The sequence below is a fragment of the Prionailurus bengalensis genome, chromosome A3 (genome assembly GCF_016509475.1).
Source record: "Prionailurus bengalensis isolate Pbe53 chromosome A3, Fcat_Pben_1.1_paternal_pri, whole genome shotgun sequence".
Taxonomy (NCBI): Eukaryota; Metazoa; Chordata; class Mammalia; order Carnivora; family Felidae; genus Prionailurus; species Prionailurus bengalensis.
Genome location: NC_057354.1, coordinates 99,691,121 through 99,714,542, shown reverse-complemented (window position 1 = coordinate 99,714,542; position 23,422 = coordinate 99,691,121). Strand labels below are relative to the sequence as shown.

The window sequence follows — 23,422 nt, the reverse complement described above, 5'->3', positions numbered from 1 at the left end:
AAGGTCTTTCAACATGTTTTGTAGTTCAGAGCATAAGTTTGAACTTCTTTTGTTAAGTTTATTTCTAAGTATTTTATTCTTTCTGCTGCTATTATAAATTGACTTTTTTCCTAATTTCATTTTTTCATATTGTTCATTGCAAGCATATACAAGAAATACAAATTTATTTTGTATGTTGATCTTGTATCCTGCAACCTTCCTGAACTCATTTATTAATTCTAATACTTCAGTTTTTTTTTAAGCAGGTTCCTTAGTATTTTCTATATACAAAATCATGTCATCTGTAAATAGATATATTTTTACATCTTCCTTTCTAATCTGGATGCCTTTTATTTCATTTACTCGCCTAATTGGCAAGAATCACCAGTACAATGTTGAGAAGAAGTGGTTAGAGCAGATATCCTTGTGTTGTTTCTGATCCTAGGGAGAATGCATCCAGGCTTCCACCATTAAGTATGTTGTTAGTGTTGGTTTTTGTCCATGCCCTTTACCTAGTTGAGGGAGTTCTCTTCCATTAATAGTTTGTTGAGTGTTTTTATGATAAAAAGATATTGGGTTTTGTCAAATGCTTTATTCTGTGTCTACTAAGATGATCATGTAGTTTGCTTTTGTATTCTATTGATTTTATTGATATATAGCATTTATGATAAAAATGGGAAATACTAGTATTAAAATATGAGTAACCAAATAAAGTGACCAGATAAAAGATGTCCTCCAAACACATTTCTAAAAAAAAAAAATCAGTCAAGAATCATTCTAATTTCCTTGTGGTAGAGGAAAAGAAAGTTTAATAAAAAACTTTTGAGAAGTTTCTTAGGATGATTTCTAATTTTAAGTTTTGTGTTTTTGTCTTTCTTTTACTTCAGAGAGAGAGAGCATGAGTGGGGGAGAGGGGCAGAGGGAGAGGGAGAGACAGAGAGAGAGAGAGAGAGAGAGAGAGAGAGAGAGAGAGGATCTTTTTTTAAGATTTTTATTTATTTAATTTGAGAGAGAGAGTGCATAAGCAAAGGAGGGGCAGAGAGAGAGGGAGAGAGAATCCCAGGCAGGCCCTGCACTGAGCCTGACATGGGGCTTGAACCTAGAACCATGAGATCATGACCTGAGCTGAAACTGAGAGTCAGACGCTCAACTGACTGAGCCACCCAGGCACCCCAAGAGAGAGAGAGAATCTTAAGCAGGCTCCATGCTGAGCATGGAGCCTGACGTGGGGCTTGATCCCATGATCCTGGGATCATGACCTGAGCCAAAATCAAGAGTCAGATGCTCAACTGACTGAGCCACCCAGGCACCCCCAATTGTAAGTTTTGTGTTTGATGCTATTTAAACATATTTTACATTTCTTTTCAAAATATGTTGTTCATGAGAAGTAGCATGTGGTACTGGAATGGATATGGGCTTTAGAAACTTAGACATAGGTTTGAATGAGACTCTGTCATGCATTAGTTATCTGATTCTGGAAAGTTCTTTAACTTTTTCAAGCCTCTGCTAGAGAAAACTGTAAACAAGGCTGTTAACAGAGTGCCATGAGGAAAGAAAGACAATAGTGCACTGGGAAGGCCTGGCTGAGTGACTAATAGCAGTAGAGTGAAGTGGGCAAGAGTGCAAGCTCTACAGACTGACTGTGAGAGTTCCAGTGTTGGTTCCAAATCCTATTAAGTATGTGAACATGACAAATTAATCTCTCTGTGTTTAATTGTCTATCTGAAGGCTGGAGACAAAATTAGGAACTCACATTAAGAGGAATACTAAGAGGAATAAATGAGCTGATATACATAAAACACAAAGCAAGCCCTCTGTATGTATTAACTGTGATTATGAAGTTAAGATAGCATTAAGAGGGGCGCCTGGGTGGCTCAGTCGGTTAAGCGTCCGACTTCGGCTCAGGTCATGATCTTGCAGTCCGTGGGTTCGAGCCCTGCGTTGGGCTCTGTGCTGACAGCTCAGAGCCTGGAGCCTGTTTCAGATTCTGTGTCTCCCTCTCTCTCTGACCCTCCCCTGTTCATGCTCTCTCTCTCTGTCTCAAAAATAAATAAATGTTAAAAAAAATTTAAAAAAAGATAGCATTAAGAAAGCATTAATAGAATATGAATGCATGCAAGATGGGTGGGGAGTGGGGAGGAAGGACCTCTGATGGAGAGGTCTTGTCTGGGTTTGTCCTGGGAGCATAGGGCACTGAAAGTCAAATAAAAAAAGCATGAAGTTCAACCTCTCATCAATACACTGAGGCTCAAACACTGGCAAACAGGTGCAGATGTCATGTCTTCAGGGACCAAGGGTGGGGCTCAAGACTGGGAGGATAGAGCCAAGAATTTAAAGTGGGGTTAAGATGGAACTTCAGTCAAGAGTTGTGGGGGCATGGCTCACTTCTGTGGCTGACCAGGTCTGTAGTATGGAGGTGACATAGTCCAGCTGAAGGGGCTGGAGAAAGTTCGATAGAATGATGAATGCAAAGAAGGCAAGTGCAGCAGAACTCGTATTACGGTATTGCAGGTGACAGTCCAGTTAAATTACGTCCTGTGCTTTATAATGAAAGCTGTGTCCAGGGAAGAGAGAGTCATGATTGCCCAAACAGTATTTCCAAATCTATGAGTTACAACATTATTGAATTTTAACTCTTCATATTTGTAAGATGGTCAACTTTTCAAAACATGATCACATCTACTAGTTCATTGGTTGCTCCCCGCATCCCAGGACACTGCTGCATAGAAATTGCACAGACATTGCTGAGTGACAGCCTGGCCCATTAGACCCTCAGTGCCCACATCTCTGGGACACACAACCAAATGTATAACCTTCAGCCACTACAGAGCATTGGTAGGTGCTTGTGGGCTCTATTTAGAATAACATTTACAATCCAAACGTGAAACACATACCTTTTCTAATCCTGCAGAACCTCGGAGAAAGAAATTCCACTCGGCATCAGTTAGGCTTTCTTGCTGATGCATGATCTCTACACACAGCATAAAGCTGTAGATGAGTTTATGTTGCTCAAAGAGTCCTCTGGAAACATTGACGTAAGCGGTTAGAAGCGTTTGTTCCAGGAGTATTTCCATGCGCTGCTCTAGATCGTCTGACTTTACAGATGTTTCAATTGTTGTATTGAACAACTGTGTGAAAGAGAGCTCTATCAATGTCTTGGATTTAATTCAATTCCTGTAGAGAAAAAAAAAATCCCTGCTCCTCACTCCCGCCCTTCTTGGTCCTGTATTTTGTGAGTCAGTAGCAGCACAGGAGACGAATAATGTACTATGAAAAAGCCAGAATTCATCCCAAATTGATAAGTGATATTTATTTTCTGCATTCTCCTTTGTTCCCCCCACCCCATCTTTCAGCAATGAACCACTGCCAAACACCTAACAATATTCAAAAAGGCATCATCTTGATGTGAGGCAGAAAACTGGAAAATGGAGGTGAGCTGGCAGAACCAGTTTTTTCATGTCCTTAACTCAAATTTGATAATCATTTTGGGGTGAGAGATGTAAGGGCAAGGGAAGGTCATGTGCACTTCTTGGCACTTCTCCAACATAATTGTTAGGATGTGGGAAGAATGTGCTAGAATCTTCTCTGAAATTTAAGGGAAAGCCCTTGTTAATTCTCCCCAAAGTTTTGTCGACAAAGGGGAATGGAGTTGTAGCTGTAAAACACTTAGAAGAAAAGAGGATGGAGCTTTCTTTAACAACCTAATGAGAAACAGAGAAGTTAAAATCCAGTGGAGATGTGATGTTTAGTGCCAAAATAAAACACGGTGAATCTTGATACACCCTAAATAATTTCAACATGACATGCATTTATGAATGGCTTTGGGAGATGATGCCCAGGCCAGTTTGGTCACGTACAAATATGTTTAGGGTCTCTAGTTTCCCTCCTAAACAGAAAAACCCCAGTGCATTGATGATTTCATCCCATAGCCCTTTTTCTGTCAGCTTGAGATATTCTCAGAGCATCTTCATTTTTATTTCCTGAAGGAGATTTTAAAACCTTGAAAAGCATGAATTCCAAAACCTCCAAAACCATTATGAAAGTCATTTAAGTGGAATTCAAGGATTTTCTCATCCTGTGACCTTGCTTAGTTTAATACCTGCCAACGAAAGGAAGGAAACAGAGACATGAGAACAGCAAAGCCCTGTCTTTAGAAGCTGAGATCTGACCCCAGAACAAATGGTTTTTAAGGCTGCTAAAGCAAATGCACATCTTGTGGGAAGAGAGCCCAGGTGCGTCTAAACAACATGCCTCTCATTTCTTCCAATTATTCATTTCCATTCTCTCCTGCAGTTCCTCTTGCTGCTGGACCCTTAACTATAACCTGAACAAGACACTTAGAGGCAAAACCAAGTTCGGTCTAATGTCATAAAAATTCAAGTGCTCTTTTATGGAGGGATGGAAACAGACTCTTTATTCATGAAACACTAATTACGTAGCAGCACGGTGGGGAGGCAGGGATGGCTGAGGCTTCATTTCTGCCTTCTGGGAGGTCAGAGACCAGTAGATGAGAGAAGCCCACCACCCAAGGCAATGTGGAGGAACTGCCAAATAAGACATAGGGAATGTTTTCGGTAAAAGACTGGTGCAAATTTTTTGCTACCCTTCCCACTGACAAGCAGAGTCTAAATGGGTTAGTCGAGGAGGTCAAGAATAAATCTTTCCTTTCTTCCTCTGCAGTTGTCTGTGCATGCTGGGCACTTGAGTGTTGAGAAGACATGGCAGGTGGGTTGCTCTTGAACCAAAAGACTGAACCCAAACTCCTAGAGGGTTTTACCTGATAAATAGACTCATGATTTGTCTGAGTCAAAAACATAACTCAATGGGGTTTAAAGGGAAACCAAAGACATAGATTTCATGGACAAAACAACATACTTACCTGTTTAAAATATTTTAATGAATACTGATACATAGGATCTATTTCTGAGAGGCTTGCAATAACAAAGTACATAACAGAGCCTTGAGTGGCTACTGGACGATACTTCTCACGAGCAACATTTATCATCAGTTCAGTGGACTCAGCTTCCTTTAGCCTGATTTTAATGGCACCTGAAGTGATCTGAATAAAAGATACAAAAACAAGTTCTTAGGTTCCATTTTTTTAAAAAAATGGTGGGATTTTTGGCATATACCCAATTAGGTCTAGGACAGAAATAAGGATATGGTGACTTAGTGATTACAATAATAGAATGACTGAATCTCAGGACCAAGCTAACCACTGTCCTTCCAGAGAGGGGGGTAGGCAAATGGGAACAGCTGACAAAACCAGAGCAGCGCTTCTCTGAGATTCAAATCTGACGTGTTTCTGAAAGGGACACCTGACAGAGTACTCCCAGATGCTCCCTGACTTCCCCCTGAGCAGTCCTGAAATGATGCAGGTTCACATAACAGAAGAAGGTATGAAGGGAGAAGGGGCATCCATGAAACTGCCCCAAAGAGGGGGGTGGAGAGAGGCTGGAAGGAAGTGGTGTCATATCCCATTTTGGAATAACAAGGAAGACTAGCATTCTTTCTTTCCCTAGCATTCCCAGGTGTGAGGAACATAAGGAAACCTGGGGATAGTAGCTGTTGTTTGTGAAGGGTTATAACCTAAGTAAATTGGAGATATTTTCAAGGTCTTTGCTGTTCTTTGCTGTTCTGTTTTAGGTTAGCGGTTCTGGGGAGACTTTTGGCCAATGGGTTTTCTAAGATTCCCTTCTCTGTCTCCCTCAGTCTCTCTATATTGCTATCTGTCTTTGTCCTCTTCTCTCAACCCCCATTTTTTTCAGCTGTGGATATCCCTGGGTTGGGAGGTTTGTGTCTAGAAAGTCAAAGAGTCTAGGGCAGGGACTAGAAAAATCACTATGCGAACTGCTGTTTAGTACTTGCTCTATTGACAGGAGAGCTAAAAGGGGGTCTAACAGGCTTTCTGTCTAGACCCCACTGCCCAAAGGAAACCTAATGTGAGCCACATATATAATTCTGTCTTTTCTCAGTTTATTAAAAGTAAAAAGAAACAAGTGAAATGTATTTTTTTTTAATTTTTTTTTTCAACGTTTATTTATTTTTGGGACAGAGAGAGACAGAGCATGAATGGGGGAGGGGCAGAGAGAGAGGGAGACACAGAATCGGAAACAGGCTCCCGGCTCTGAGCCATCAGCCCAGAGCCTGACGCGGGGTTCGAACTCATGGACCGCAAGATCGTGACCTGGCTGAAGTCGGACGCTTAACCGACTGCGCCACCCAGGCGCCCCAAGTGAAATGTATTTTAACAATAATTTTATTTAGCCCAATATAACCCAAAGTATGTTGATTATAGCAGCATAAAATCCATGTAAAATTACCGAGATATTTTTACTTTTTTTTTTTTTTTTTTAGATTAAGTCTTCGAAATCTGGTATGTAACAACACATCTTAATTCGGGTTAGCAACATTTCAGGGGCTCAATATCCACATGTGGCTAGTGGCTAAATTAATTCTAGACTGTCCACCCCTGTCCTCCAGGAAAGGGAAGGGAGGGACTCAGCTTTTTCCAGAAACCAAAGGCTCAAACTCTCTCTCTGTGTTGACCCCTTAGGAACCTGAGGGGACAAGAAAGAGCAGAGCTGCATGGGAAGCCTCAAGCTCAGTACTGGATTCAACTAGAACATTTACATATGAGTAGGAAAAAGGAAGTTGATATGGAAGCAGTTGGATCAAGGAGACCCACCTGCAAACAATTCTTTATTTTGGGGGGAGCTCGAGGCCCTGATAATGAAGACTCCACCAGGGCTAAAGAGAAAGCAAAGTGGACTATTTTCTTCTTTTTGCCAGAGAGTATTAGAATTGTTTGTATATATTTCAGTTGAGTTTAGTAACTACCTACAGGTATTATGCCCGAGAGACCTGAGGTCTCAGCAGTAATCAGGGAATATGATACATATTTTAAAATGAAGGGTCTGGGAGGTGCCTGGCTGGCTCAGTTGGGGGAGCATGTGACTTTTGATCTTGGGGTCATGGGTTTGAGCCCCATGTTGGGTGTAGAGATTACTAAAAACATACGAATAATAAACAAACTTTAAAAAATGAAATAAATTGAGGGCTTTGGGAGGTTAGGGGAGTATAAAGTACAGGCAAGAAATGGCAGGAAATGTGGCCCAGGAATAATCGATCCTACCTCTGCCCTGTAGAAAGGATATCTGTAAGGCAACTCCCTGCAGACACAGAAAGAAACCAGCTTACAGAGAAAGAAGGCAGTCAGAACACATGTATCTACCTTACTGCCTACTGAAACCACAACAAAATTATAGTAAAGGGATTTTTAAAAACAGTGCAAACTCACAAAGATAGGAAGAATGGAAGAGGAAATGTCAATACAATGTGAGAACCAGAAAGCAGAGTAGAATGGTAAATGACTTAGCAGACCCAGGAAAACAGTTTCCTAGGCTGCAAAGGGGAAAGCCAAGAAGTCACTCAATTTGTAAAATACAAATCCCCTTCAGAGGCTTGAGAGGCATCCAAACACTGGAAGCGGGAAGGGCCTAAAATAAGCATTGGTTGATAGACTCCCAAGTCATCTCCCCACCACCAGTCAGGGGATTGTCCTTAACCCCACTCTGACTGGAAAATAGAGGTTTCATCCCTGGGGAAATTAAAAGAGAGGCTTAACAAAAATTTTTTTTGATGTTCATTTATTTTGGGGGGGGGGGAGGGGCAGAGAGAGCGACACAGAATCCGAAGCAGACTGTCTGTGCTGACAGCTCAAAGTCCGACATGGGGCTTGAACTCATAGAGGGTGAGGTCATGACTTGAGCTGAAGTCGGACACTTAACTGACTGAGCCACCCAGGCGCCCCTAAAAGAGAGGATTTTTTGATGGAAGGAAGCCAGGCACAATTGAGGGCCTGGTTCCGCAATGAAAACAGAGATTTGGTAAGTGTATACATGCTGAAGGGTGACGCCCTAGCCCTTCTCTCCTTAGCCCCTGCAATACTCGCAGGGGCTAAGGAGACTTTGTATTTCTAGGCAATGTAAACATTGGATGTTTAACTATAATCAGGATGGAACTATGGTGGGAGGCTGGGGGATGGGAGGAAAGGGGGTGTGGGGGGTGTGGGTGTGGTAGAGGTATAGACAACCTCTGAATGTATAAAAGAAAAACCCAAGAAGTAGCAATATGAGTCTATTATTTGAGGAAAAGATGTAAAACCCCAAATAACCAAAACAAAAAAGAGATGAATGTAGCTGTCTTTATGGAGGAAGTTGTGGGGGGGGTGGTGGGGCACACCAAGAAGGCAGGGAATCCTATCACAAACCTTGTACAAATAGCACATTCTTTAAGCAATTTGTGTGTAAAGTTTTGATGGCAAAAAATAAATGGGTTAGCCACCAACTTCCAGAAGATAAAAACCCGAGGAAGAATGAATGGCAAGAGGATAAAGAGACTGACAAAGAGAGGAAAGAAACGGGAGCCCCAGAATTACTTGTTTGTTGTTTGAATACGGAGATCGTAAAGAGACTGTAGGATGTAAAGCCGTAAACCATTTCTGATGTCAGTGAAAGACAAAGAACGTACCTTCTGTACTCCCTGTCAAAGGGTTTTTTAAAGTAAATTATTTTCTGTTTCTCACGAATGGATGAAAATCATTTTACAGGCTGTATTCTCAGTATAGTTTTAAAATTGTGGTTTGAATCTGCCAAACAATTCAGTGCAAGATTATGCGTTTAATGTAGAACTTCATCTTACTAGCAAGACATTTTTACTGAACACCAGTTACACGCGAAGCACCACGGTGAGCCCTTGGAGAAGGAGTATCAAGCTGAACAGTTTGTGGATTCGACACCAGATTGAACAGCCTAACACGAGAGATGAGACATGTAATTAGATCATGGTGACATAAGGTAAACAGTGTCAAGTGCTATAAAAGAGAGTCGGATGAGTCGCTACTGGTGTTCTAAGGAGGAAGAGATTAATTCCAGTTGGGGATACCAGAGAGGCTTCCTGAAGGGGTGACATTAATGTGAATATAATTGTTTTTCCTTTCAATTTACACCTTGTCCCGGTTCTTTACATGCTTTATTTTAAAAATGCAGACAAGATGAGAGAAGCTATTGTGTACAGTTTCCCTCCTCTCCCACTGGGGGGTGAGGGACTCTGCCAGTGGGACACACTCTGGTGCTACCCCAGCAGCCCAGGTGCGGCTGCCATTCTTGCTGAAAAGACTTTGCAGAATCCTCAAAAGCTGCAGGTGTAACTTTTGCGGCAACACATTTTTTTAAATGTTTTTATTTATTTTTGAGAGACAGAGAGAGACAGAGCGTGATCCGGGGAGGAGCAGAGAGAGAGGGAGACATAGAATCCAAAGCAGGTTCAGGCTCTGAGCTGTCAGCACAGAGCCCGACGCAGGACTCCAACTCGTGGACCGCGAGATCATGACCTGAGCTGAGGTCGGATGCTTAACTGACAGAGCCATCCAGGCACCCAAAAAACCAAGACACTTTGTATAAATACTCAAAATATTTTACTTGCCTTTGAATCCTGGAGTGTGTCAATAAGTTCTTCATTGTCCAGAATATTTCCTTCAGATGTAAAGAGCATTTTCAGGATTTTCTCTTCGATAGTTTTCAGCTGGTTTTTATCAGTGTTTATTCTCACAATGAGCTTGATTCTTTGTTCTTCCAACTCAGGTTTCTCAAGTCGTACCACATCACTGGAACCAAGGTTTGAATGCTTAAGTTATGACTTTATTATTGCCCTAAAGTTGCTTCTCTTTTTCTTTGCTACTTAGCTAAGTACTAATGCTACTAGCCATGTCCTAATGCACAAGGCCCCTCTTTTGCTGGGTTTCTACAGTGGCTATTCACTGAATAACATGTTAGTTGTGATTCTTTAGCTTGTATTTCAAAACTGACACCCTACCACAGTCCCCATGGCTTCTGCTCATCTTCTCTCACCTGCTCAGTGCATGATCTTTCTAATCATTCAATTTCTGTTTCTAATGCTTGCTTGTACCAGGCTGAATATGGTGCCTGGAACATTCTTTTTATGGGAGATGCTGAAATTTCACCACCTCCATGAAACGAGTCTTAATGGTGTCTAATAAAGGGGCCTTACCTCCAGCTCTGCCCCTGCCCAGACATGGGAACTTATGTCTCCCTTTATTTGTCCATGCATAATTTGCTCCCAGCCCCCTGTTTGTAGGAGCTTATCTTCATTAAGCATCACTATGTGCCAGGCCCCCTGCTCAGAGTTTTATGTGGATTCTCTCTTTTAATCTTTTGAATGCTCCTTTGAGGTAGGCACTGTGGTTACCACCCCAGCTTGCAGATGAGGGAACAGACCCTAGTGGGTCACTTTCTGAGATCACGTGAGTATGAGAGGCAGGGCTGGGCTTGTAGCTGGCTTAGCTGACTCCAGGGCACATGCTATCACCCACTAGGATGAACTGCCTCATAGAATAACCCACTGTTCATTTGATACGTACATACTGAATTCAGAAACTTTAAAAATTACAATATGGACACCATAAGAAATAATCATCTCAAATTCATTTGTTCAAATACTTTTTCAGAAGAGAGGGGTATACAATATAACCTGGAGATTTTGTACTCCATGACCAAGTCTCAACATTTTCCCTTCTCTGAGCACTTCGCTTGTCTCAGACAGAGTAATGTGCTGACAGCTGGTCACGCAACTAAGCTTAACTTTTCACAGGAATACACTGGTATGAGAGTGTTCAGCCATGTCCTTATAACATGTCCTTAAAATATGGTGAAATGCCCTTTGTCTGCCTAGCAGAAGTTAAGCAAGTTAGCAGTTGGCAGGATAAATTCTTAAAATAAACAAGGAAAACAAGACTTAAACTCAGTGATAATAGTAATCAATCAGGATGATCTTGACTCCGTTTTTTTAAAAAGTTTTTTTAATGTATGTTTATTTTTGAGAGAAAGAGAGAGATAGACAGACAGAGTGCAAGCAGGGGAGGAGCAGACAGAGGAGACACAGAATCCGAAGCAGGCTCCAGGCTCTGAGCTCTGAGCTGTCAGCACAGAGCTTGATGTGGGGCTTGAACCCACAAATCTTGAGATCATGACCTGAGCCAAAGTCGGATGCTTAACCGACTGAGCCAGCCAGCTTGTCTCCATTTTGACTTGACTTGATGAATTTGACTTGATTTTTTTTGTACATGGGTCAAATTATATTTTCCTTTAATGTATGTATACATACGCACACACACTCACATACATATATACACATATATCCTCATATACATATATAAAATTCATTGTTAAGTAATATAAATATTATTATTTCAATAAATATTAAATGTTTTTTGTCTCCTAGGCCTCTTGGCTAATTCTGATAATTAATCAATAATTCATAATCTCATTTTTGGGAAATGGAGATGAATTACAGAGTATACACTGAAGGAGGGTATTTCATTTTTTTGAGGTGGACAAATGCAGGTAAAACTGTACACTAAGAAAACACCTAGAGACAAGTAAAAATAGGAAAGATCTATTTGGGAGTAGCCTTCTTCCCCACAGGTGCAGAGCAATGCATCTCTAGGAGCCACAGGATGACTGACTTCATTCACTTGCCCAGGACTGGAAAGCCCAGCAGAGGAGAAGAGGCCAGGCTGGGCTGCAGGCCTGGACCAAACCGTGGCTGAGAATTAGGGGCACTTCCCTGACCTCCTTGAGAAGACTGTGGACAAGCGTGGCAGCTGCAAAAGTGACAGGAGATACAGAACCTGGCCATTTCCTACCCTCTTTATGACTGAGGACTCATGACTGCTGCTTCCACACATTAAAATGTTTTCTTTGTCAAAATTTCTACAAAATATTAGGAAACCTTTGCTTCCCCCCCACCCCCGTTTTTTTCTTTACCTTAACAGCTGATCCTCCAGACCTGATTTGGTTACAGTGAAATTGATGATGGTGACTTTAATGCACACCTGGAAGAGAAGCATAGGTTTACATAAAAATGCTTAAATTCATACAAATAAAATAAGAAGTGCTTTCTTTAGTGGAAATGGCCCATTTTTACCCAACTGGATATATCTCAGGTCTAACTGTGAACATACCCAGCCACCCACAAACCCACCAAGCATATCGTGTCTTACAAAAATCCTAATACGGTTTTCCCTGCAGTGTAAGTGACAGTCTTGTTCCTCACAGGCCACAGATCTTAGAATCCTACATGGTGCTTTAAGGAAAGGTGAGCCAGCAAAGGGTTAGAAAGGTTGGGTTCTGATTCCGGGTGCCCCTTTCATGTGTGTTGGGCAAGCCGCTCATCCATGCTGAGCTTTGGTTCCCAATACTTAAAAAGTGGGATGCTAATAGTTACAAGTCATAGGGTAACTGCGAAGACCAAATGAGATAATAAAATCACTTAGTCATAGTGACTTGTGCATAGTTTGTGCTTGTTAAAATGAAGCTATTATTGATATTAAATAGAGCTTTACACATTTTAAAAAAAATTTTTTTTAACATTTATTTATTTTTGAGACAGAGAGAGAGAGAGCATGAACAGTGGAGGGTCAGAGGAAGAGGGAGACACAGAATCTGAAACAGGCTCCAGGCTCTGAGCTGTCAGCACAGAGCCCGACGTGGGGCTTGAACCCACGGACCGCGAGATCATGACCTGAGCCGAAGTCGGCCGCTTAACCGACTGAGACACCCAGGCGCCCCTAGAGCTTTACACATTTTATGTCATCATAACATTTCAATAAAAAATTATTGCTATAATATTACTTGAGTAAGTTAACAGCTAAAGAAAAAAAAGTGTTTGAATGTCCTGTATGTTGCATGCTATTCTTATCTAATCTCAGCAAATCCTGAAGTAGGCTTTCTCTCCACTTGGGGCTCCAGAACACGGGATCACTGGCCCACAGACACAGAGCTAGTGTTGGGTAAGGTGTGCGATGCTCCCTCCCAAAAGTTCAATGCCTGTGGAGGCTGTATGTCGGCACAGTGGTCGCTTCTCTGCACTTTACAGTGGGACTCGGGACACGGGCTCTGGCAGCAGCTGTGTGAATGAAACCCCTCAAGGCTGACAAGGAAAGGCCTACCTGGGCTTTTGGCGGCATTTCCCTCCTCTTACTCAACAAGTGTGCCAGTTTCATGTCACCCGAGTGTGGTCAGTGACAGGCCGCTGTGACAAATTCAGTAACTGAGGTGAACATGGCACTGTGGAGGGTTTATGCAAGGATTTTATTGTTCAGGGGCCGGGGTGAAGGAGTAAGTTCCCATTTGTGAAGCTGCTTCCCTAACTGCCCTGTCGGAGAAGGGGAGAAGCACCAGGCTGGGGGGGACCCTGCAGCGTGTGCGGCTGTGCCTGGAGCTGTGGCAGCGCTGAGGGACGGCAGGGGTGGAGCGAGCCCTTGGAGCCCCTTGTGGGAAGGGAGAGGAGGCCCAGCTGTCTTCATTTCTGCTGCAGCTGCCTTGGGCTCTGCAGCACCAGAGTAAGGGTACTTCTGGATCCTGTCGTGGCTCAGGGACGTTTGTATGGAAGTGAAGTGCACACAGACCCCCTCAAGGTCTAAGGGCATGAGGGAGGACAAGATGCTCCCCGCTCCAGAACTCTAAGTACAGACACCCTGGGTGTTTGAGTCCTGACTCTCCAAAGTGCCAGTCACCAGATGTTTCCAGCAGGCAACTTCTTTATTTGGGGCTGTATGCCAAGGGTATTTGCACATGTAAATGTAGGCATGTCCCCCTCTCCCCACAGACTCTCAGTGAAGCCCTGGTTCATTTATGAGCCACCACAAGAGGGGCACAAATGGCCTTGAGCTGAAGGAGGGAGAAGAATGGTTAGAAGGCAATGCTGCCCTGTGTTGTGCAAGCAGCTGTGGTCAGGGAGGGAGAAGGTGACAGTGCTGCAGAGGTGCAGAGGGCAGCGCACCGGAAAGTGGGCAGGGTGGCAGACAGGGGAGCAGCGCCTAGGGACCGGGTGGGGAGAGCTTGAGTCCAGCTGAATGGCGAGCAGAAGGGCAACGGGAATCAGAATCAGGACTCAGAAGGGAAGCAAGAGTGGAGGACAGTGGAAGGAAGGGGAGTGGCAGAGCAGAGGGGGAGAACAGAGCTGGGAGGACCCAGCAAATGTCAGACACCATCACACATAATAGTCTGCTCAGGCTGGGAATTCCAGACCTGCAGCTCATACCTCGGGCAGGTAGTGGGGATTTGGCAGTTTGGTTGTCATGTAGAACCTGAAGTTTTTGTCGTAGTCAATGTCTGAGTCTCCGAGGCGAATGAGTAGCCGCCCACCGCTCATGAAAGTCTGCTTCAAAAGAATGGGTTCTAGAGCTGGATCCAAGGTTTCTCTAAGCTTAAAAGTTAAAACACGAAAAACAAGCCATTAAAATGGATGGCATCAACCTTTCCAAGTTCCTTAGGCCTCAAAATCTACTTTGAATAAGCCACTTTCCAGAAGCCGGATAGATATTCCTTACTGTATGCTCGCCTAAGAAAGTAAGAGCATGTGAAGGCAATACAGCTGTTTAGACTAACTGTGCCATTCATCCCCATAAGGAAGAATCCAAGAAAGGAGGGTCTCGGCAGGTGGTCTTCCACGGGACCCAGACAAATGATCTGTTCACTTTTGCGGCTGTTCTAAGGCAAGAGATAGCAGTCTACCACCTGCAGGCCAAATCTCACCCTCTGTGGCTTTTTTTTTTTTTTTATGGCGCTTAAGCTAAAAATTTTCACCCTGTTAGAGGGTTATAAAAACAAAACTCTAAAACCAAACCAAAACGAAGAAGACTATTTGAATGATGTTTGCACAGAGACTGTATGTGGCCACCTCCCTAAAACTAAAATGTCTGGCTCTGTACAGAAAAAGTTTGTGGACCTCTATTCTGTATGATAGTTACTTTCTTTCCCTCAAAGCAGATTTGATGGTTGGTAAGAACCTGGGCATGCAGACACTGCTCTCAGACCCCATGACAAACATCTTTATGTCAGGATGTATGTGGTAGGGGCCCATGGCCTAGGAGCTGTCAAAATTTGATTGTAATCCACAGTTAACAAATCCATTTAATACTGTGACATGACGCCCAAGGATGTATGTTTTCTTAAAACAGAAGTTTATGAGATAAAATTTCCCTTACTACCCATGATATAATTTTATGCTCTTAAAAATCTATCCTATTTCATTAAAAAATGCTGGTTGAGATCAGCTAACCTGATTGCACACCCACGGAGGGGTGAAGACAAAGTTGGAATATTCCACCTTACAAATGGAGAAAGCAGCTAGGTGCATAAGGCTAATGATTCCAAGTCACAGAAAGCAGGAAGGGCCTGGTCAGAGTATCCTGTTCTAGCTGGTGTGCTGACCAAGGGCCCACCCCCTGCTCCCCAAAGCACTCAGCTACAGTTACAAGGCTCTGCTGTTCCGTGGCAGAACATCATTGAAAGTCTTTTGTCCCTTGCCATGAGAGAAGAAATTCCCCAAGGGCTTCCTGTGTTACCAAGTAAACTGGGGTTTAAGAATCCAGTTTGGGGCTAACATAACTGCACCAATGATTTTGGGAGACTTTGCCCTCCCCTGTAACTTCAGGGTTTGAGTGAGGGCCTAGGACCCATTACAGAACCCTCCTGTGTTGGCCAAGGCCAGAAGGGTAGAAAATGATATTTACACCCATTGGAGTGTCTTGTTGGCTTCACATCATCAGCGTGTGTGGATGGACAGTCCCTGATGGCCTGATGGCATTACTGTGTTACACTTCCATGGCAGTCAACCATCAAGGGCTGCAGTGAGGTTTAAGAATCAGCAGTGTCAGGGCGCCTGGGTGGCTCAGTCGGTTAAGCGGCCGACTTCGGCTCAGGTCATGATTTCACGGTCTGTGAGTTCGAGCCCCGAGTCGGGCTCTGTGCTGACAGCTCAGAGCCTGGAGCCTGTTTCAGATTCTGTGTCTCCCTCTCTCTGACCCTCCCCCATTCATGCTCTCTCTCTGTCTCAAAAATAAATGTTAAAAAAAAATTAAAAAAAAAAAAGAATCAGCAGTGTCAGGAAACAGAGCCCATCCCACTTAACACCAAAACATTGTCTGGAATCAGAAAAATCATTCAGTCAACAGATTGCTCCCCATGTGATAGTATATGGTTTTGTAGGCAAAGCAATTGGTTTGACCAATTTGCAAATGGAACTGACTGGTGTCTCTAGGGCAATGCAAGTGTGGCCTGTGTAGGATTTCAGATATGGTCTATAAGTTGGGGACTAACCCAAGAAAAGTGAAAAGCAAACCTCTTCCAGTAAGACAGGTAAACCAAGTCGGATTGAATTTTCAAGTGTACGCAAGAAATTAGTATCCGTAAGCTTAATGATCTTTAAACCACTTTTGCTTTCCTTGTTCCTTATCCAACGGTTTGCCTGTATGAGAAAGCACAGAGCAGGATATTTGACTTAGAGTTTTATAAATGACTAGAAAGCGGAAGTTTTTAGACTAAAGTTTAGAAATTTTGCTCAACCTGGAAACAGGTTTGAAAGATAAAAAAAAGAAAAGAAAAGAGAAATACTATCCTGCCCCCTGCAAATAAAAATGCCCTTTAAACTGCAGTGTTTTGGACTCTTCCTTTCATTCAAATTTGGAACAAATGAAGAACAGACACATCTAGGGGAAAAGCCCATCCCTGAGGTATTCAAGCTCGTCTTCCTTGTTCTGACAACAGTTCTCTTTCCTAAACTCCACTTAGAACAGTATGATCCATGGACTTAGGAGTCAGATAATGGGATTCTGTAAATTCCAGGCAGGCTTGCAGTAAAATCTATCTTACCCTGCCTTCATTCTGATTCTTCAGACCTCTTAGGAACAAGGACTCTATAGGAATGAATTTCTGCTCTCATAGAAACCAGAAAACGAATGGCCAACCCCCTAAACAAAGCCAATTAAAATCAAGTATGCAGAGCAGCTGGACTCTTCCCCTTCCCCTTCTGCCAACCCAAGATGAGGAACTTGGACTTGAAGACTTCCAAATTCCCTTCTAGATCTAAACCCCCAAAATCTTGCAAGAGTGTTCAAGTCCACTTTTAGAATTTGGGACAGACAGCACAACATTAAGCGGAGGTGGGAGGCTGCTCTTCATCTGAAGCATTTGTTACACACCTGATCCTGGGGGTCAATCATCAAAGGCCATCGTCTCCCTTCAGTAACCAAAATGCCATTTTCTGTTGATATCATGTCACGGGGCAGCCCATCAGTGTTCCACTGCCGTATTTTGTAGGGATCACCAAGAATGTTAATGAGACTGAAGGAAGGATTGATTGGGATCTCTAGAGACAGACAGTCCTGGATCCAGTATTCTATAAGCTGTGGGAGGGGGAAAGGTTACTTGTATAGAGTCAGGAACACTCAGTAAATGAGGATACACACAACATGTCATGGTTAAAAGTAAGTTCTACTGGTTTCCACATGCATCCTGGCATCAAAGCACAGGACACAATAAGACCAACAATCAGGAGACCTGGGGCCTAGAACTATACAATAAACTAGCTGTGGCTTTGAGCATGTCACTCCCCTTGTCTGAACCTCAGTTTTCTCAGGTATAAATGACAAATGTTGTCACAGTAGTCTTCAACCAGGGGTGTACTGTCCCCTTGGGAGAGTCTGAAAGCATGTGAAAAAGTTGGAGTTATCACAATGGCTAGTATCATAATGCTACTAGCAATTAGAAGATGGGGCAGAGGGTTGTTAGCATGCTACCTCCTTCCGTGAGTGGGACAGTCGAAAAGCACCATTGGCGCCACCCACATGGTACCAGATGACCCCTGAGCTCCTGTGGAATCTACGGTCCTATACTGATTAGGTTTTAGAACCCACGGACAAGGGTGAAACCTTTATAGGAAGGCATTTCATAAACATGGCCTGAAAATCTCTCCAAATAATTTAGTTTCCTGCTCCTTCCCATTGCCTAGCCCATTGTAGCAGATGTGCCCGTTTAGAATACTTCATCCTGGCTGACTTTCCATGCTGCTTCTGACCATGAAGGGAGGTGTCTCCCTGCCCCTTTCTTTTCCCCTCAGGTTCTTGAGCTATTAAGGAAGTGATGACTAACTTTCTAAGGAGAAAAGGAAAGGAAGGAATGTGTTCAGGAAATCCTAGGGGTAAACCATTGCTGGCTGATGGGGGAGGTGGAGGGCTGTGGAGTGTGTAAGTTTCCAACATGGAGAAGCTTCACAGTGGAGGGCCCCCTATAAAATCAGAAAAATGATCCCCCCAATGCTGCCTCTGCCAGTTTCAGCTGCTTCTCACCTCCCAGAAAGGGAGTTTACTCACCGACTGCCTATACTGGGCTGTGAAGGCCCCATAATAGGCTACACAAGCTGCTGCTATAAACACATTCCCAATGATATTTGATATCTCCTCGTTGAATTTCTGGATGCTTTCTTCCCATCGAACTTGCTCATCTTCTAGTGCAGCCGTCAGCTTTCCTGCACGTATCAGACGTGCTTTTGTCAGGGCCATAGTTTTTGCTAGAAAATTTTAAGAAAATCAACTTATGTTATTCAGTATTTTCCTAAAATATAAGATGTTTATTCACCTGCTTTTGTTTATAGTGACATTGTCAATACATCTCTATGAAACCTCACGCCAATTCAGAATTATTTTCCATTTCAGGGCCAAGTCCAAGTTTGCCTCTTCTAAGCAAAGAGCTCCTTTTCCTTACTCCGTTACTCTGGCTGAAGATGGCTCTCTCTGTGTCAGCGTAGTATTTCTCTTCAGGATCAAATTCATATGCTGCTTGTGTTATAATGTAACATGTCCCAACAAGCCTTCCATACAGGAGCTGAACGGATACAATACATGCAGTTCTAATTTTGCACTAGAAGGGCCAGTGCAGTACATCTAGGGCAAATACGTCCTCTATGTTGGGTGGAAGCTGAGATCTGACTACCCAAAAACTCCTTCTATTTTTAAAAATCAGGCATTTCCTGGGACGCCTGGGTGGCTCAGTTGGTTAAGCGTCTTGACTTCGGCTCAGGTCGTGATCTCGCGGCTCATGGGTTCGAGCCCCGTGTCGGGCTCTGTGCTTACAGCTCAGAGCCTGGAGCCCGCTTTGGATTCTGTGTCGTCGTCTCTCTCTGCCTCTCCCCCACTTGCCCTCTGTCTCTCTCAAAAATAAATAAACATTAAAAAATATATTTTAAAAAATAAAAAAACAGGCATCTCCTGACCAACATAAATTTTATGTTACTTACCCAGACTTTCTTTCTCGTTCACCCCTTTGTCATATTTGTCTTGTAAGGCCTGTATTTGATCTTCCACTTTTTTTAGCAAGGCTTGCTTTTCTCTCAGAGTAGCCATTGTGATATCAAGTTCAGCCTAATAAAATTAAGTAAATATTTAAAATGAAAATCCAAGGTCTCCAAAGAAGGTAAAATTTGTCCATTTACAATAGATTCTTAAAAAAATAGGATTTGTATTCTCTTTTTCGTGTCTCAAAAGATTTGATATGTATACAAAGTTAAAACAAATATAAAACGAAATATATGAGTGGAAGTAAACAGAACCAAACCAAAACCCAATAAAATAAATAATCGAAGGAATAGAGAAACAGATGAACTGCTGTACTTTAACCTCCAAGCATTTGAGATTAACTGGTTAATACAATGGATTAACTTTAAATGATGAAATGAATGAAATATTCACACAGCAGGGAAAACTAATCTTTCCTGAATAGTTCTCTAGAGCTGGGTCTGCAAACCAGATTCAGCCTGCTGCCCGTTTTTATACAGTTAGCAAGCTCAGATTGGTTTTATATTTTTAAATGGTTGGGGGAAAATTAAAAGAAGAACATTTCATGACAGATGATAACTGTATAAACTCAATTCCTGGGTGTATAAATAAAGCGACATCGGAACACAGCCATGCTTACTCATGTCTGTGTTATTGATGGCTGTTTCTGTGCTGCAACTGCAGAGTTCAGTAATTGCAACAGAGACCACATAGCAACAAAACTTAAAACATCTCCTATCTGTATCTTCATAGAAAAATTGGCTGCCCCAGCTCTGTAGCCATGGTCCTTTCAGTAACCTGCCCCATCAATGAGCATTCTGCGTTCTGCTTGGGACCTCACATCCAACTGTAGCTTAAGCAGGTTTTAGAACCTCAGATGACACCATAGAGTTGGGGGGAGGGTAGTATTAGCAAATGCAACACAGAGCATCAGATGCTAGAGCTGAATGGCACCTCAAAAATACCATCAGACTGATGATATGAATATACTAAGGACTCATTTTTCTTCTATGCTGCAGAAGGGCTGATTTTAGAGGCCATTCCTGAAAAAATAATCTTCACCAGCTATTTTTTACAACAAAAACTAATTTTCAAGAGCACTGTTATTGTCTATATTGTGTAAAGTCACAGGAGCTAGAATGATTAATGATTATGGCCTTTAATTCTATTAAATGTTACAACACAAATAATATACCTGCGCAGCACGGAGTTTTTGTCTCTTTGGTTCGACTTCTTTGACTACCCTAGAGTATAGATCCATCGCTCTTACCCACATGCACATGGATTTACATGCTTTGGACACTTTCTCTACTTTTTCAGGCACAAAATCAGGATTGTTAATATACTTCTGAAGTTTTGCCAATATCTGAGGCTTTATATTTTCCTTATCATATTCTAGAAGTCTTCTTAGAAAGTTAGAGTCACCAAGAAGTTGCTTTGCTGTTGGCCAATCAGGTCTGAAAGACAGACATGATGTTAACAGCACTGTAATAAAGTGATTTAAGAACAAAAGAAATGTGTTCTTCTGAGAACACTAAGATATTATCCTAATTAGGGGGTAGTTTTAATCTCCATACTCTAATTCCAGTAATTGGTAGTTAAGTATACCACAATTCCTGGTGAGACAGCAATTGGTTGACTCATGTTTCAAACAACCCAGTTTTGGTAGAGAAAAGAATGATCAAATCATAGTTTTAGAAATGTAAGACATTATGGAAATAATAGTTTTATTTTTACAATGCCCTGGCACTCACATTCTTTTTACCTCATTTGCCTTAGTTTAGACCCTTAAAATCTCTTGCCAGAACACTACAATCACCTTCTAAATGGTTTTATGTCTCTCAGCCAAACTTGCCCCTTGTGAGCTTTTGCCAAGTTGGTCTTTCTCACAAGAAAATCCAATCATGTCGAAAATATTCAATGATTCTCAGTCCCCTCTGGTTGGAGCTGTTCATCCATGCTTGGAAGAACTCCCAGGCCCTACTGAGGTGCTGGCCAGAGAGTGAGCAGGGAAGCTGGGTGGGGTCCTCTGGGTCCTCTACCCTTGCTTGGTCGGTTTTACATAGAAATATTTCTTACAATTTTTATTGGAAAAAATGTGTATTAGTAAAGAAGGTTTGAAAACTACCTATCTTCAGGTTGAAATACAAGACCTTGCATGATGCAATCACTGTCTCAGTCCATTCCATGAGCATCAAATGTCCCTGAGCTCTCCCCATGGTCTCACTCTCCTCCTGAGCATCTTCTCCCAAAAACCTGCTCACACCTCTCCATGAGCACTCTTTTTTTTTTGAACTCCTACTACTATGCAAATCTCACATGTCTTGAAATTATTATTTTTCATGTTTGTCTCCCCACTATACTATATGTGCCTCAGAGAGAAGAGCTTCAGATCTTCCATCATCTAGCACAAAACAGATGTTCCAAAAAATGCTTGTTGAATTCATTTGTTGAATGACTGACCACATCCGTGAGAAGGTGGAAAAGAGAATGAGAACATATTAATGACAATGTAGAAAAACACCAAGGAAATTCCACCATACATTCTGGGAACATGTGACTCTGAATTACTCACTTGGCATTCAAGAGAATAGAAATTGCTTCCATAACAGTCATGACCATATCTGGGGGCTTTGTAAAAACTCTGATCTCAGATATATCTGCTTTATCTAAGGAATCCAGTGCTTTATTAGCAGCATCAAGTGCAGGTAGAGCTTCTTCAAGGTCTCTTTGAGCATCATCAGCTATTGCTTGGGTCTCTTCAGCTTTCACTTTTGCCGTCGCTTCATCTTCTTGCACAATGCTACGGACCTAGCCATTGAAACACATCTACTTAGGTGGGTTCAATATTTGTTTTTTTCTTAATTTTTTAAAAAAATGTTATTATTTATTCTTGAGAGAGAGAGAGGCAGAGAGAGAGGGAGACACAGAATCCGAAGCAGGCTCCAGGCTCTGAGCTGTCAGCACAGAGCCCAACACGGGTTCAAACTCACAAACTGCAAGATCATTCCTTGAGCCGAAGTTGGATGACTAACTGACTGAGCCACCCAGGAGTCCCTCAATATTTGAATTTCAATGTTTAAAAACAAAGCCAATGATAATGAGTCATATTTGCCCCTTTGGATTATACAAATAATGAAAGAGAATTTGCTATGTTGCATTTTATGCCCTCCTTTGTCCATCTTATATGTTGATAGGATAACTGAGCTGAAGTTATTGGAACAAACGGTTCCTTCTTTGGAGATGAATCTGTTCCTTTTTATTTGTGTGGGGGGGTACTTTTCTCACCATCCTCTGTCCACTCATTGGGTTCTCTCATTCTCAGGGAGAATGTATTTATGGAGGCTAGATTTTTTACAACTTAAAAGCATTGCTAAATCTATCACTTAATTATTTTCATTACATATAAAATAAAAAAAAATTCCAATCTCATGCATGATGTATAAGTGATAAGTTGGTGGCCAAAGCCTTCTCGCCCACAATGTCGGTTAACATAGCATACCTGATCGGCATTTTCTTGATCCACTGCCAATTTTTCCATCAGGGCTTCAACATCTTGTGATTTTTGAAAAAGGATAGGCTCTAAAGCTGAAAGCTCTAACTTCATGTTATCTACTAGTACATTGGTTTCTAATAGCTTGGTGAGACCATTCTTCACCCGGTCACGTGCCTAGATGACAATAAAAATATCTGTTATTAACTATAACTACAAGCTGTAAGTTTCCTGGCATTCCTTACTCATGTACTAGAATTTTACATCTACAGAATTGGTAAATCAGTTTGTAATGCTTAAAATTGTGAACATACAGAAATCTTCAGGTAACAGAACTCTAGGAAATGAGTGTGACAGTCACCATGGTGAGTCTGGATCCATGCCCCCTAGGCACAGCAGTTGGCATGTCACTGGACTGTGGGCTGGCTGAGGGCCCCTACTGTATTATTTTTATCCCCTCAGCTGGGCAGCGTGGCAGCATGCTGAATGAACGAGGGACAAGTTCAGACAGGAATTCCTGGAGGCCACATATCTAGGAACCTGTTTCCTCAACATGGGTGGACACAGCTGAGAACTTGTCAGTGTTCTGGGAGACGGTGTTCTGGGGACTTAGCTCTGGTTGCTGGATCTGAACCCTACTTCCCAGTGGTAAGGAACTTTTGACTAGGATCAATGGGTTGTACCTGGTAGAGGAAACACTGGGAATAACTAGTTTGTTTTTTTTTAATTTTTTTTTCAACGTTTATTTTATTTTT

The 23,422-nt window shown here is 42.3% G+C and overlaps 1 protein-coding gene across 1 annotated transcript in view; it reads right to left on the bottom strand.

The window, feature by feature from the left end:
* Window positions 1–23,422, bottom strand: part of DNAH6 (dynein axonemal heavy chain 6) — a 226,041-nt gene that overhangs the window by 51,054 nt on the left and 151,565 nt on the right. The window contains exons 50-61 of the mRNA XM_043603834.1: window positions 22,677–22,844; window positions 21,750–21,985; window positions 20,370–20,631; window positions 19,138–19,261; window positions 18,215–18,411; window positions 17,045–17,248; window positions 16,186–16,311; window positions 14,104–14,268; window positions 11,826–11,893; window positions 9,466–9,646; window positions 4,859–5,038; window positions 2,874–3,107 (exon numbers count right to left, since the gene is read on the bottom strand). Of these exons, the coding sequence (XP_043459769.1) occupies window positions 2,874–3,107; window positions 4,859–5,038; window positions 9,466–9,646; window positions 11,826–11,893; window positions 14,104–14,268; window positions 16,186–16,311; window positions 17,045–17,248; window positions 18,215–18,411; window positions 19,138–19,261; window positions 20,370–20,631; window positions 21,750–21,985; window positions 22,677–22,844 (2,145 nt within the window). The remainder of the gene's footprint in view (window positions 1–2,873; window positions 3,108–4,858; window positions 5,039–9,465; window positions 9,647–11,825; window positions 11,894–14,103; window positions 14,269–16,185; window positions 16,312–17,044; window positions 17,249–18,214; window positions 18,412–19,137; window positions 19,262–20,369; window positions 20,632–21,749; window positions 21,986–22,676; window positions 22,845–23,422) is intronic.